The sequence below is a fragment of the Myiozetetes cayanensis genome, unplaced genomic scaffold (genome assembly GCF_022539395.1).
Source record: "Myiozetetes cayanensis isolate MyiCay16 unplaced genomic scaffold, myiCay2020 scf23, whole genome shotgun sequence".
Lineage (NCBI taxonomy): Eukaryota > Metazoa > Chordata > Aves > Passeriformes > Tyrannidae > Myiozetetes > Myiozetetes cayanensis.
In genome coordinates, this window is record NW_026087445.1 from 1,874,261 (window position 1) to 1,890,406 (window position 16,146).

Sequence of the window (16,146 nt, forward strand, 5' to 3'; positions counted from 1 at the left end):
GTGATGGAGTTTGTCTTTCCCAGTCGCTGTTGCATGTGCTGGAGCCCTGATGTCCTGGGCAGGGCTGAGGGATGTGATCACAGGGCTGCCTGTGATGAGAAATGGGATTTAATGCCTTTCTTTGCTTGTCTTCACGGCTTTTACTTTCCCTATTAAACTGTCTTGATGTCAACCCCTGAATTTCATTACTTACACTCCTCTGGCTTCCTCCCCTGTGCCCCCAGGGTGGGTGTGAGTGAGCAGCTGCTGGCCAGGGTTAAACCATGAAACCCTCTGGATCTCCAACAAGCCTCCAAACCACTGATAAATTTACTGCAATTTGGCAGCTGAGAAATATTGACTTTGTGTAATTGCTCAGCAGGTCATTTTTTGATGGCCTGGCTCACGTCCTCCACTCACTACAGTAAGAACTGCCTGGTTATATTTGCTAACATTTGAAAAAGGGGAAAAAAAAAACCAAAACAAAAGTAAAAACTTATATGGTAAAATTTTTCCCCCTTAATTTTCCATCTTTTCTGTTTTACTTCTAAAGGAGGAACCGGTTTCCAAATGAGCTCAGTTTAAACAACACCAAAGTTGGAGCAAGGAGCTGTTTATGCTGATGGAATTCAGGGGGGATAAACCTCTGATTTCCTGTTTCAAAGCTGGATGTCTTGCTGCCTGCTCTTGTTATTTGAAGATTAGCTCCCCACAGCATTGCTGTTGAAGGGCAGAGAGAGAAAGAGAGACCTGTGGCCTTTCATAAAGTTTGACAGAAGAGCCTGTGACATGTGGTTATTCCCTGGGTGTGTGTGATGCTGATGTTGCCATCAGAGCTCCTGTGCTCACCCTGACATGATTTTACTATTAATTTGGCTGGCTGGAAAGTCTCAGGGATGTTTCCCCTGCAGGATCACTGAAGATGAACAAGGCACTTTGTTGTTTTTGGGGTTTTTTTCCCTCATCTCATTGTTTAAGATCCTGTGGTTTGAATCTGAGTGGTGCTTCTCGTGTTGTTACACTGGGCAGGAGGAAATAAATCCCAATTACACTCTGCAGGCACTTGCTGTGCCAACAGAGCTTTAAAATCCTCATGGTGTGCAGAAATAATGGACATAACCCTCTTTTTGCTCTATGCCTGAGTCTACAGACCATATTTAATATTGTTCCTTTTTTGTTTTCACCCTCTGAGTCCTCAGTGATTCATCTGAGATGAGTGGAAATATCTGGGGGGAAACTGCTGGGAGCAGGACCAGTCAAATCCATTTGGGTTTTATTGGATTTATTCCCTCAGAAAAGCCACACTGGCAAGAAGTCAGGGAGGGTGTAGGAGCCTCTCTCATGCATTTCAGCAGGACATCCCTTTCAGGGTGGTTTTACACACACAGATCTGAGATAACTGGGGCTCAGTGCACCCCAGAAATGTCCCACTCGTGGTCAGGGCTCTCCCCAGTCTCCTTACCCAGTGCTCAGGGGTGAGAGGAGACCCCAGAGAGGCACCAAAGCTTTGGGAGGGACACCTGCTCCTGGTAAAAATCGGCCAAACCTCAAATTCCTCCTCTCAGCTTGCACCAAGACCCTACCTGGGGCTCCTTGCAGGAAGAGGTGAAACCCTGCCCTGTGCTGATGAGCTCCCAGTGCTCTCCCAGCACAGCAGTGACCGTCACACACGAGCTCTGGGGGTTGCTGTGGTTGTGTGCTCTGATTTCTCTTGATTTCCCCCCCACCCCCAGGATGAGGAGGAGATGGAGGAAGCCACCAACCAGAAGCTGGCCCTGCAGAAGGCCAAGGAAGTGGCCGAAGTGAGCCCCATGTCTGCAGCCAACATTTCCATAGCAGCGTAAGCATTCCTTGGTTTTTTGGGGACCTCGAGCCACGTGGGTTCTGTTTCTCAGTGTCACTGTGTGTCTGTTCAACTGCAGCATCCCATGGTACTCTGTGAGCCCTTCCAGACCATCTCTGTTCCTGGCAGGGCTTTAGGTTGACTGAATATTCAGTGCTGATCACTTAACTATGAATTTAATTAAGGATTTCTTTCATTTGGTGGTTTTTTTTTTGGTAATGCCTCATCTTTTGTATTGCTCTAAATAACTCTATTTCAGAAGGATCTCTCTTTTTTTAAGCTGTCCTAGGATAGATTTCACCAGGTGAAGTGCTAACATGTCACTTTGGATTTTTAATGACCAGAGGAATATGAGCATGGAATGCATTAACTCTTCTTTAACAATCTCTGAGAATTTAAATGTAAAAGCCTCCTCTTAAATATCAGCCTGAAAAATATGCTGGAATGCTCTTCCTTTGCTGTTTGAAAGAGTTTCTGAGGTGAATAAAATCGTGTGTGTGAACAGTCACTGCTCTGCAGACAGAAACAACAATTTGCATTTTACAGATGAAGCATCTGCCCAAGTTCTGGGATACCAGAATCCCTGGAAAACATTGCTTTCCATAGATCCTGCTCTAACTGAAGACATGATCTGTAGGTGGAATCCAGGTGTTGGTGAGGTCAGTTCTGCCTGTGTTTGAGATGTGCCAACCTGGAAATGTCCAAGGCCAGGTTGGACGGGGCTTGGAGCACCCTGGGCTAGTGGAAGGTGTCCCTGCCCATGGCAGGGGGTGGCACTGGATGAGATTTAAGTTCCCTCCCAACCCAAACCATCCTGGGATTCTATTCTATGATACCTTGCAAGGATTTACTGACAAAATAGGTTCTTCTTAAAAAGTTCATTGAACTCTTCTGGAATTTTAACATCAGGACAACCGGCCCCAAAATGTTTTACTTTTACTTTTTACTGAGAGCTGCTGATGTTTTCCAGATCCCTTTTTTACAGGGGAGACCTCCAAGGGCTGAGGAAGCTCAGGAGTTAAAATAGAAATTTCCTGTTCAATTTTATTGCAAAATCTCTGGAATGCAGCCGGATCCCTCCTCATTCTTTCAGTGCATAGCTCTTGAGACCCTCGTTTTTGGGAGTTTAATCCACTTCATCAAAGACAATGGGCCAAATGGAGCCAGCTTGTTACATGTGAAGGGAAAGAAGATTATTAATTTGGCTATTTTATTCTTCTTGCCATTTTATTTTTGCCGTTTCTGCTTTAATCAGCTCCTCTTCATGCTGTGTCTGTTTGTTGGTTTTAAATATAATCCTTTCCTTGTAATGGTTTCCTGTCCAGTCTTGAAGAGAAGCCAAATGAGGACAGTTGCTCTTGTTCTTTGATTAATTTCTTGGTACTTGTTATTTTAGATCTTGCTCTTGTTATCCTTGTTATTTTAAAATGTGAGATGATGGTGAATATTTCGTTCTTCTTTAATCCAAAGCATAGTGAAGGTGAAGATTTCTTAGAATTCAGCAGAAAAAAACAACCCACTTTAATGGAGTGAAGGTCTCACTCACACCACGTTTTTAAATTGCTTAAAATCACTTGATTCCAGGATTTTTTCACCTGGTTTTCAGTACCACAGGGCCAGCTTTGGGACAGCAATTCCAAGTGAAGGCAAAAATGTGGATTTCTGCTCATTTTGCTTCCAATTGAATCTTCCCAGATCCCACATTTGTGGGAACACTCAAGGAGCACAGCTGGAACGTCAAACATTTCCACCCCCCTGGGTGGGGCCACCATCCAACAACCATCCTGGGATTCCTCCTGGGCTCTGCTGTAGGACCAGGGAGATGTTCCCAGGGCCTGTCTCAAACCTCACAGGGCTTTAATTTGGACCAAAAAAAAATGGCATTAAGGGCAATAGGGCGATGCCCAAATGGATGATGACGTAGAGGAAAAGGCAAGGGAGAAGTTTTGTGAGACAGAAAGAAGTGCATGGATGGATTGCTGGCTCTTGATCCATAAGATATTTAATGAATCCATGTCAAAGCAATTTATTTTATACATAAATTCACCCACTGTGCACTCCAAAGGGGCTCAGCAGTGGCAGCTTTCAGGTTTGAAGCACCTTTCCCTTGGGTATCTCTGTCCAGCAGTGACACAAATTACCTCATCACTTCACTTTCTATGCTCTTAAACTGCACAGAGATCCTGCAGATGGAGCAGATTCCGTGTCCACGGCAAGTCTTGGTGGATCAGATCCAGAGCTGGACGTGCCAAGAGTGAAAAAGTGCTTGAAAATGGGATTTTCGGTGTCTGGAAATATCACCACAAAAGCAGAGCCTGGGCACAAAGAAATGAGAAACAAGCCACCTGTAGAACTAAATGGGTGGTGAACAAGGGCTGGAAAAAATGGGATTGAGCTCCCAAAGGCCTCCTGCCAAGGTGGTTCCACCCAATCAGTTCGTATTTTTATTTTCTCACGAGGAATCATTTTTTAGTTCTACAGTTTAATTTCCAGAATTCATGTGACAATTAATTTCCACGGCAGGCATGTATAGCATGGATGGATGTTCTGAAAAAAAAAAAAAAGAAAAATCAATATTTTCTCTACCTGCATGAGTCAAACTGGTGTTAGCAGAGGGCACCGTGACTTGCATTCCCTCAGTCACGACGTTCATGTTCCTGGTGTGCTCGTCCACCTCCCACAGAGGTGACAAAGCTGTCCCTGGGCTGAGCCTGGGGAAGAGTCCTGCTGGCTGGTGTGCTGTTTCACTGCTGAGGTGCTGTGCTTGCTGTTTTATTCCCTTCCCTTGTCAGTCCTGCATCAAGGACTGAGTGTGTGGATCTCCTCCGAAGCTCCTTCCAGGTCTTTCCACCCTCTGGGGTGACCCTGAGATCAGCTCAGTGCTTATAATTACACCGAGGTCGTGGGTTTGATCCCAGTTTAAGAGCCGGACTCCCTGTTGGTCCTTCTGACTCAGAATATCCTGTGATTCTCTGCCTGCTCTCCCACCTCTGTTTTTCCCGTGCCTGCAGTTCACCTGCACCAGTTACAGAGTCACAGAATCAACCAGGTTGGAAAAGACCTCCGAGACCATCGAGTCCAACCTGTCACCCAGCCCCCCCTTGTCACCCAGGCCATGGCACTGATGCCACATCCAGGCTCTGCTCAAACCCCTCCAGGCACGGGGACTCCACCCCCTCCCTGGGCAGCCCATTCCAATGGCTGAGCCCTCTCTCTGCAAAGAACTTCTTCCCAATGGCCAACCCAAACCTCCCCTGGGGCAGCTCAAGGCTGGGCCCTCTGCTCTCCTCTGCCATTCCAGCCTCCTTTCATAACTAAGCCCCCCCAAAAAAAAAAAATTTTAAAAAAATCCTCAATTTATTGCCTTGGCTGCAAAATATCATCTCCTAAGCATAAAAACCTGGTTGCTTATTTAGTGTGTCAGCTTGGAGGGTCTGAAGAGGCACCTTCACCTTCACACGTGGAATGGGCTGCTGTGTGAGCCACGAACTGGTTTGTGACTGTGACTGATGGATGTCCTGGGGATCTCTTTTAATAACATGCTCATCACTGCAGTGGTGTGGAGGCATCATCTGTCTTGCCTCTGCCTCCCAGTGCTCCCTGACAACATTCTGCACTTGTTTGTAGCTCCTGCTTCATCCATCTCCCAGGATTTCTGAGGTTTGCCTCCTGCTCCACCCCAGGGTGACAGATTTGCCTGACCACGGTTTGTCTCTTCACCTGGTGAACTCTATCCCCAAAGGGGGCCCTTTTAATTTTGTGGCTTTCCAGGTTTAAAAGCTCAAGGTGGTGCGTTGCTTTTGCCATTGCTGCAATGTTGCCTTGAAAAATGCGTGTTTAATTTGAGCCCATTGTTTCATTCTTATTTTTGTGATTATTTTTTTCCCCCTGTGTGTGTTTGTTTTCTGTTTAGCATTTTCCTTGCTTTGTTGTTTCTGGAGGTGAGTTTTTCTGGGGTCGTTCAGTTTGCCCAGCGTTGTGTTGGAGACCCTTCTGTGTCCTACAACACTGAGACCACTCAGCCTCTGGATTTGAGCCACTTGTGCAGACCAAGGGGTCTTTAGAGCAAACCATTGGTGCAGCTCCTTGGTGGCCAGAATGGAGGAGGAGGGGAAAAGGGGCTGATTAGAAGGCAAACAATCTTTGTGGGGCCACCATAAAGGTGCCAGCAGAAGGAAGAGCCCCCAGGCTCGCAAAGACCCCGATGCAAACCTCTCTTTTATTCCCTGTTTTTTTGCTCAACCTGATGCCTTAATTCCCTGTGTTTGGGTTCCTCCTCCACCTTTTCTATCCCAGCCAGAGATGCACCAATGGCATGTACAAAAGGGGCTGAGATGAGCACACCTGGCCCAGTCAGAGCAGCCAGAGGGACATGAGCTGTGGCACCTCTGGCACCCATGGATTTTCCAGTGGCCTCTCTTCACCTTTTCTTGGGAAAAGTCCTAATATAGCAATTTTTTAGCAATCCTAAATTTGCAGGAGGCTGTAGGTAGTTGTGTGAGGTCACACTGAGCGAAACCTTTTGCGTTCTGTGACTTTGGTTTGGGTTTGTTTTGGTTTTTTTTAATTCCATGTGGTAATAGGTGACAGCTGTAGCCAGACCCAAGGAAATTATTCAATCACAGGTATGGAGGGGTGAGTTTTGGATGGCAGGAGAACTTCCCAGATGTGGTGGATGAAATGTGGTGGACAGTGACAGAGACCTCATGGATGTGGGCACCAAACCTAAACTCTGTGGAATCACCCACTGCCACTTTTCTGAGTTACTTGTGCTTCCCAGGACAACCTTCCAGCCTCCAAAGGCCTCTTCATCTCCAGGCTCTGACTGGTTTCTGCTGGTCCCTCACAGGGTTGCTCAGAGCAGCTGACACTTCAATTGCAGCCCCACAGGTGGGCACTGCCTGTCAATGGCAGCGAGTTAGAAAAGCCAGGAGAGAAGCTCCAAGAGCAAAGAGAGGTGGCCCAACCCTCCACTGCGACTTCTCAGAGCCACCTGTCCCTTTTGTACAGGTCTGGGGTGGGAGGGGAGGGAGGGGGGATCGCTCTGTTTCTCCAGGACATTTTCCATCTCAGAGGCTCCATGTTTTTCCCTCTGTCTTGGGAACACTGTGGTCTGTTCCCACACCTCTGTTGGGCTCTGGGTGCCCAACAGGACCCAGCAAGGAGCGTGTGTGAACACCCAGCCCGTGACCCTGCTGTGCTGGGGGATGTGTAGACTAGAAGAGGTGTTCTTTTTCTCTTGCTGGCTTGTGATTTCTCCCCTTTCTTCCCCCCACCTTCCCCCTTGGAGTGTGTTGGTGTGTGAGGTCCTGTGATTCCTCCTGTTAGATTACCTTTTTATCCTTGCTGGTGGTGTGCCAGTGACTCAGCTCCACCCAAAGACACCCTCTGTGCCCTGTCCCTCGTGGATGGTAAGTAGCATCGAGTGGAACTCAAGTACTCTGCTCTGGAGAAGGAGGTGGCTTTGCTTCGTGGTTTCACACCCTGGACTTACAGCACAAATTCACTCCAATTTCTGGTTTCAAAGAAGCAGCAGTGGGAGCAGAGGAGAGAACCTGGAGGGCTGCAGCACTTGTGTAACATCAGCTGGCCAGGTGATGAGGAGACTTTGGCAGGAGGAGAGCGTGGCCTCCGTCCTGCACTCGCACCAACCACGGCTGGGGTGAACCCCACAGGTGATCCCAGCCTCCTGCTGAGGGATGTGGAGATCTGCTCTCAGCAATCCAACCCAAATTTGCCAGGGGTGTTGCACAAGACTTGCTGCTGACTTCAGGTAAATTAGGGCAGCCCGGTACATTCTCCTCCATCCGCATTTTTTTCCACCTGTTTTGCCAGAGAAATTTCTTGGTTATTCTCGAGGCCCTTTGTGCTTGTTCTCTGCAGGGTTTCCCTGACATCCTTGGGGTTCAGCCTCCAGCCAAGGAGTAAAAAGGTCCCCAGCTTGAGCAACCTGGAAACAATCATTTTCTTGGCAAGCAAGCAGGGCATGCCAACCCCACTCTGACTCCTATTTCATTTGGCACAATAAAAATGTAGAAATACCGAAGCTTAGGTGGAATATTTTAACCTGTTTCAGCACATTATTTGCTTCAAGCAAAACTTTTATGATGCCTTTCATAATTTCTCCTATATTCATTCCAGGTTTCTGAACTTCTGGCTTTTGTGTTATATAGATACTATCCAGGCCAACATTTCTGTTTAGAATAATCCATTAATTGTAATAAGTGTATATTTAAAACTCTGCTTATATGATATCCAAAGGACATTAGATTTTAATTGGCCTTCTGGTTTGCTGGTATTGATTGTTAACAGATTAAAACTCTCATGGAAGCAGGAGGAAAAATGCTGCAGCTAAAAAGGCAAACCCAGGAGGTGAAGGGATTTTATTTTCAGTCTTGGGGACAGTTCTCTGAATGATGAAGATTGATAAAAATTATCATTTATAACTACAAAAAAATTAATGCCTCGTTCAAGATCTATCCTGGTTTCGTGTAGATTCCCTGCCAGAGGCAGAATAAACTCTTCTTCTGTGTAATTCAGTGATTTCCATATTTAGAACCCCCCGCATTTGTGGTGTTTATAGAAACAGTGGATGGAGGAGAATCTACAAAATTACTTGTAAACTGAAAGAACACAGACACAGTGACCCATATCTGGCCAGTCTGAGCTCAGGCACATCCCTGTCCCTGGCCCAGGAGAGAGGTAGGTGCCTCTGAAGAGCAAATCTGAGGCAGGGACTGAGGAGAAGCTTCCTGCTGGAGCTCAGGTGGATTTTGGAGCTGGGATGTGGCCCAGGGTCCTCCCCCCAGCCCATGTTCTCTGTGTTAAGCTTCCTCCTGGTGCTCCAAACTCACAGCAGGAATTAGCACCCTGTTCCCTCTTGAAAAGAACTCTTTGCAGCACAGCTGTAAAAGCAATGCCCACCTGGTCCCACAAAGGGCTCTCCCTGAGGTCCTGGAGATGATTCCACGGAGGACTCCCACGCCGTGAGTATGGCACACGGAGGCACCACGTGCTGACACCATCCTGTGGCTTTTGGTTCACCTTTTAATTTCTTCCCCCCCCACACACCCCTTTGGTTCCGTTTTTGGTTGTCTCCCCCCAACCAGAAGGTGGTGTGTCTGTGGCTCCCACACTCTGTGAAGCTTGCCTGGTGTCCTCCCGAGGTGCACGTCCACACCCGACAGGACACAGCCCGTGCGAGTCTCTTCCCCGATGTCTCTTATGGTTTCTCTGCTCTTTCTTCTTCTTCTTCTTTTTCTTTGTGGTGTTGTTTGTTTTTTTTTTTTCCTTTTTCTCCTTTTTTCTTTTCTCACTTTTTGTTTTCTTTGTTTGTTTTGTTTTTGCATGTGCAGTTTTGTAAAGCAAACTCGAGGTACTGTATCTCGCAGCTCGTCAGTCTCCAGCGTAAATTCACCGTGAGTTGCTCTCTGTTACAATATTCAGTAAATGGATTCTTTATCATTTCTACCTCTGTATTTATAAACCACCCTCTTTCCCTTTCTCTTGGTGCCTTCAGTCCCCTCCCCTCCCCCCGTGTTTTTTTCCAAGAATCATCCCCATCATTGTGGAAAACCTCCAGGCCAACATCCAGTGGAAGGACTGGAACATTGTCATATGATGCTTGTGATTTGATCGTGAGCAACTCTGTAGTGTTTCACCCATTGACTGTGACTCTTCCTCCCCTTCTTTCCTTCATTTTTCTCCCAATCTCCTTGATTATTTCCATCATTCCTTCCTTAGCTCTTTCCCCCTCTCTTTTCCCATCTGCCCCCATTTGATGGTTTGTCTCGTTCTCACTTGTATTTTTGTTCTCTGTGTTTATTGTGCACTGGGCTGATGGCTTTGATGTTCCACCAGTGTTTGCACCTCTGGTTCAATGGGAGAGCAAAAATGCACTCTTTGAGTGCAAGTTGGAGGAGGACTTCAAAAGAAACTCCTGGAAACGGGGTCCGAGTGAGACTAAATTGGAAAACTCTGCATAGACATCCTTGGGAAACTGGTTGTGAACTCTGACCTTCTCAAGATGGAAATTAAAGCTACAGATTTTATAAAAATGAGGCACTTGGCAACTCCTATGGACCTGAGGTTGAGCAAACACAGTGGAAAACCTTCCATTCACTCCACGTGCTTCCTAACAAACAAATCTTGCTGGCTTTGCTGTGAATCAGGGGGCGCTTTGACAGCGATGCAGGTTTGTAGAAAATACCATTATTCTCATCTGACAAATACAACAAAACTCCTCAAGAGCTTCTCATCAGCCCACGGGAGTGTCTCTGCTTTGGGTTATCTCTTACCATGTGATGTTGTCTTTCTTCTTTAATGCTTTTGGAGAGACAAGTAAGTGCAATTCAAACACGTGTGGGGTTTGGACCCCAGCGGGGACCAAGGTACAGTGAAACAAAGGAGCTTTCCCACCAGCTTTCCTGACATCTTCCTTTTTTCCTGGGTGTTCTGGGGGTGTTTGTATTAAAAATACGTGTGAGTTTGGCTTCTGTGACCAAGACTGAGCTTTTGTGACGAACAAAAAGTGGCTTTGACACGTCTGGGCTGAGGTCTGATGTCTCACAGGGCTGGGACAGTGAAAATGAGGGGATTAAACCAGACCAAGGCAGGTTTTGACTCATTTCTTCCAGTGCATTTCCTGGCTGCTGGGAATCTGGACAGGCAGAAAGGTGCAGAGAGAGGTGTCCTTCCCTTTGGAAAAGGGAAGGAAATTTCCCCTTGTCTCCCAGCCTGGTAGGAGGAGGGGGAATGTTTAAAGGTGGTGATGGAGGGGAGGTGCTGCCGACCTGCCCTCTCCCCAACGCTCCGATTTGCTCCAGTAGAAGTTGCACCAAACCAGTCTGAGCCAACATTATCCCAATTAGGAATAAAGAACAAAAAAACTTGGCCCCTTTTCCAAACTTCCAGAGGCAGAGCTGCCTTTTATAAAGGGATGAGATCAAACTGCAGGCACTAAAAATCCCCTTGCAAGGAGGCTTTGCCCCCATTATGAGGCACTGAGGTTGTTCCCAACTTCCCCCCCAGCCACAGAGACAGGGATAATAGAGGCTGCTTTTGCTGATATGACTCACATCTGTTCTCTGAAGGGAATCAATTTGTACTGCAAAGAGCTGTCACTGAGGTTTCTCATCCTCTTTGCCATTTCTATGCACCGTCTGGGCCGTAATTTGTAATTTCCTATGCAAACCAGGGCTGCTTTTGATGGAGGAGCTGAGCGGGCATTTTTTTATTCAGTGAGGCAAAAAAAGAGCATTTTCCCAGCAAACCCCCTTGTTTGGATGAAATAAATACCTGAACCCCACCAGAGTGTGCAATGGATTAAGTAGCAGAGATCACAGGGCATCAGCAGAGCCTCCCATGCAGCGTGGAGGCAGCTGAAGGATTATTTACTCACTGGAAATGCCATGGTTAGAAATGGGGGGGGGTGTTAATTGAAATCCAAATAGATAAACTGGAGCAACCCCTCCCAGGGCCAGGCAGGTGCTGTGGATTCCCACTCCCTGGGTGAAGGTTGGGACAGGTTCAGGATGCTTTTTACATCCCTCTGGTTCTACCCACTTTGCTGTAATTACACTGAGCAGATATAAATGCTCTTAATTTCTGGGCGCAGATGGAAGCTGAACAGTAATCTGCTAATCAAAAAGAGCTTTTAAAAGGTGCAAAAAAATTCCCTCTTCCTTTGCTTAAACAGTATAAAATGCCCTGTGCCTTTAATATCACTAAGAACCAGGATTTGCAAAGCCACGCTCATCTGTTACAAAAGAACAAAGCTTATTCCAAAACCTTTTGAGTTGGCTTTTACCCATGTTATTTCTTTGATTATTTAAAAAAAAAAAAAATTCTAAATTGGTAAGAAATTACAGACAAAATCCCTGAGCTAGTTTCTTAAAAAAACCCAATAAATTAAACCTAAGGTGAGTCATTTTCTTGTGCTAATTCCAGCCTTTCGTGCTACACCAAATTTGTGATGCAGGCAAGGCAAGAAGTACAAAATACATTTTTCATTCACTGAGGAGAGGTCATTAAATAGAGATATGCTCCATTTCTTTAAGTAGATCAGCATTTATCTAAAATACATACTGGCAGCTAATTTAAATGTACATAGGCAATGACACACAGCCAAGGGTCGGATTCTTCCAATGGTGTGGAATTTTGGAGTTGTGGGGTGTTGAATTTTCATGTGAATCCTAACATTGCAATGGGTGATGAAACCCCTGCTGGTGCATTCAGTCACCTCAGGTTTTCTTTGTGTTGCTGTTGTTGATTGTTCACTTCTAACAAGATCCCGAGGTGTCAGACAGGACAAATTCCATGTTCTCAAGGCAATTTCTAGGATGGTAAATGAAGGGAAAGCCAGTGTCTCACAAGGGGGGGATTCTTTTTTTCCCAAAAGTGCCAAACCTGCCAATTTTTCTTCCAGAATAAAACTTAAGTTTCCTTTCCCACCACAAAGTTCCTGCTTTGCCACCCCAACCACCACAGCACATCCCTGCTGCACCATCCCAGCTGTGGACAGGCTGATCTCACACAGAGGGAAATGAAAACCCTTAAATATCCTCTCCCAGGGTGAATTTGTCATTTGCCAGCCGAGAACTCAAATTATTCTTGATCTTTATCTCGTGTTTTTGTGTATTCACTGTCTGGGCTTTATTTCCATCCTCATAGTGCCAAAAAAAAAAGGGGGGCTATGGCTTCATTCCCTGGTGTGTTTTGTCTTGGTTTTTATCAAAAGCCTGGAGTTTGTGGTGGGACTTTGCTCTGGGATATTGAAGTGTCATGGGCAGAATGGAGAGTGGGGCTTCAACATTTGAGAGGAAAGAAATAATTTAAAGTAAATATAATTTTACTGGGGTTTATGAGAACTTAATGGCTCCACATATTTAACCTCAGTGTGCTTTTTTGTTAAATCAAGCCATAGCAATGTGGCTTTTAACTTTGCTTTTTTTTCCTTTTTTTTTGATTTTGCTTTTAACTCTCTCACCCTGTTATTTATTACTGAGCCTGAAATTATGGGATCACAAATCATAAGTGAAATACCAGACAAATCTCGAGGGCTGAAGAGGGATCTTGTGTCTGAGCACAGCAACATAACTCGAGACAGGAGAACTATTTTCTGGCATTTTCTTCAGATTTATATGGCATGTCCTTCTACTGAAAACAATTAGAAAATGCTTATTTTTAAAGCAACAGGGAGCAGGGTGGGGGGTGGTGAGTTGTGCCTGAGTGAAATCATTATGCTGTGAAAAACTCAAAGCAGAAAGCAGTGAAATTTTGGCTCCTTTAGCACCAGGAAGCTTCAGCTTGGCTGGGCTTTGCATCCCTTCAGAGCTGCCCAAAACCAAGGGGCTCAGCTGTGGCCAAACCCCAAAGCAGCAGCAGCAGCAGCAGCAGCAGCAGCAGCAGTAGATCATTATTTTAATGCTTGTAGGAAATTGGGGCCACAGGCACCTCAGGGGAGTGGCAGCAAAGTGTGGGATCTCTCCTGGATTTTGTTTTGGATACGTTGGAAACTGCCCTGGGCAGATCCCACCTGGAGTTCTGTGTCCAGATCTGGGGCCTCCAACACAGGAAGGGTATGGACCTGCTGGAGCCAGTCCAGAGGAAGCCACGGAGATGCTCCAAGGGCTGGAGACCCTTTGGAGCCAGGCTGGGAGAGCTGGGGGCGTTCACCTGGAGAAGAGAAGGCTCCAGGGAGACCTGAGAGCCCCTTGCAGAGTCTAAAGGGGCTCCAGGAGAGCTGGAGAGGGACTTGGGACAAGGGATGGAGGGACAGGACACAGGGAATGGCTTCCAACTGCCAGAGGGCAGGGTTAGATGGAATGTTGGGAAGGAATCCTTCCCTGTGAGGGTGGGCAGGCCCTGGCACAGGTTGCCCAGAGAAGCTGTGGCTGCCCCATCCCTGGAAGTGTCCAAGGCCAGGTTGGACAGGGCTTGGAGCACCCTGGGCTGGTGGAAGGTGTCCCTGCCCGTGGCAGGGGGTGGAACCAGATGATTTTAAGGTCCCTTCCAACCCAACCCAGTCTGTGACTCCATGAACTTTCAGGCTCTACATTGGCCACATGAGCTCAGCTGCTCCCCAAAGCCCCCCCTGAGATGCTCAGCTCTGTCTCTCTCAGACATCTCAGCTTCCTCCTCCTGCTGAGACCAATTACCTGTGGCTCAGCACATCTGCAGTTCTCCAAATAGTCTAAAAGAACAGGAAAAGTGAGTAGAAATAATAGAATAATGATAATATTGGGGGGGGGGGAATCAAAACGTGGCATTTAGTGAACTTTGTTGATGAAAAAATTGGCATCTGTGACAGCCTGAAAGGCATTTCAAATTCCAGTGGTGAGGTTCTGAAGGTAAGGGTGTGATTTACAGGCAGTATGGGCTCTGATCAAATTAATAGTTTAGAGTTTTTAGCTAATGGGGGGAGAAATATTTCTTCTTTCTGAGAAACTGCCATGTCAAAAACTCTCTCCTATAAACCCCAAATCAAATTCAAGAATAAAATTGGAAGGGACTGGGCAGTGTTTTCTGCAGCAGCACAGACACCACGACCGAGGTGTGTGTGAGGCACCAGCTCAGTGGGAGAGCTCAGAGCATCTCCTGGGGGAGCTCAGGAGGGAGAAAAGGGGCTGGAGCATCCAAGCAGCAACTCCTGGGGTCACTGGCAAAGCAAATTTAACCACTGGTGGTGAGTTCACCTGATAGAAAATTGTTTTATCAAATCCAAGAGAGATAAACCCCTCTGCTTTGTGCATTCCTGCCCCAGACTGAAAGGTTTCCTCGTGTTTTCCAAGTGGAAAGTGGAAGTGTGGAGAGTTTATGAACTCCCAAGTTTATGAACAGAAAATAAGATTTTAGTGGGAAGGGTTTGTTCCATGGTTGTTGGAGCTGTGTTTTAACAAGAAATTGCCTTTCATGTCTACTCAGAACACACTCTCTCGTACCCACATCCTAATGTGGAGGTATTTTTAACATCAAATTATTATGTTCCTCATAGTCAGCTTTCATTCATTATTTACTGAAGCAAAATTTTAAGGATTGCCATGAACTGAAGCAATGGTTGGAGAGGTTATGGTCACAAAATCTTTAATCATTCAGGAGTACCCTAAGATTAGAATATGACTAAAAATAGGCTTTCCTTTCCTGAACCATCCACACAGTGACTGGCTGCCTTTTTTCCTTATACCAACATGAGTCACTGATTCATTAATATGAATTTTATTTGATTCTACACGAATTGTGTGGTTTTCTTTCCAGCCACAGGCAGGAGTTGTCTGTTGACTTCTTAATCCCAGCAAAACCAGTGCAGCTGGAATTAGAAGCATTATCTACTACAGCAGTTCAAGCCTAGAGGAGCTGAAAACTGACTGTAGTGCCAGTACCCTTAAAAGAATGAGGAGTATTCTCCAGACAGAAAATAGGGATGGGAAGGAATTGTAAAGCAAGAGAATCAACAGCAACGTTTGCACCATGTCTGCAAGTCAGAAGTGATTTACAGGGCAATTCTCTTAATGGATCAGACAGGGTTTCATATAAGGAGTTGGCTTCATAAATTTTTGGGTTTTTTTTCCTGTGGAATAAATATTTGTTATCACAAAGGCTCATTTTTTCACCAGTCACTCGGAGAGAGCCGAGTCACGCAAACGCAGCCGGACAGGCAGGTGACACTTTCCCTCCAGCTGCTGCTGCTTTGGCTCAGGGAGCCCCACAGGCTGTCCCCAGAGGGACCTGCCTGCTCAGATGCTTCGCTCCCCTTCCCTCCAGCAGGTTTGACGTGCCCTGGCACCGATGTCGCTCCCCGGGTTGGACGCGATAACGAGCTCCGCTGGCAGCTCCGCTTTTTCCTGATGGGATTTTTGCTGTGCCTCAAATATTTCCTATTTGTTTGGTTGTTTGGGGTTTTTTTTTTTAGTTTTTTTTTTTTTTAAGTGCCTTTCCCTGTAGAACAAGGAAAGGATGCAGCCATTGCTTCTGAACCTGCTGCTCCTGACTTGTTAGCGACCAAAGCCAGCGGGTGGTTGGGTGTTGGAGCCTTTCTGGCAGTCGCCTCCGCTCCTCGTGTCAACGTTAAGGATGTAGCTCATTTCTAGATGCTGAGAAATTCCAGCCTGTAATGACAGTGGCTGTTTTCAGGAAGGGGTTTTAGCAAAATAGGCTTTGTTAATAGGTGCCTTCTGCAGGTTCTCAGTGGTGCATCTCCCTGGCAGCACCGTGCTGTCAGCCAGGAGTGATGTACAGTGGAAGCTTCAGCACCTCAGAGGGAATTTCAAGGCTGATCTGTGTTCTTGGTGGAGCTGAAACACAACTGAAAAACCCCTCCTGGAGTG

General features: G+C 46.4%; 1 protein-coding gene across 13 annotated transcripts in view; it reads left to right on the forward strand.

The window, feature by feature from the left end:
- The window catches only part of CACNA1B (calcium voltage-gated channel subunit alpha1 B), a 283,230-nt gene that overhangs the window by 180,751 nt on the left and 86,333 nt on the right, over positions 1–16,146 (forward strand). For 8 of the 13 annotated variants that reach the window (XM_050319741.1, XM_050319740.1, XM_050319747.1 and 5 more), the window contains one exon: positions 1,713–1,819. In XM_050319741.1, coding sequence (XP_050175698.1) covers positions 1,713–1,819 — 107 coding nt within the window. Of the gene's footprint in view, positions 1–1,712; positions 1,820–9,177; positions 9,241–16,146 lie in introns of all 13 variants that reach the window. The other 5 variants (XM_050319737.1, XM_050319736.1, XM_050319738.1 and 2 more) reach the window with 1 other exon arrangement.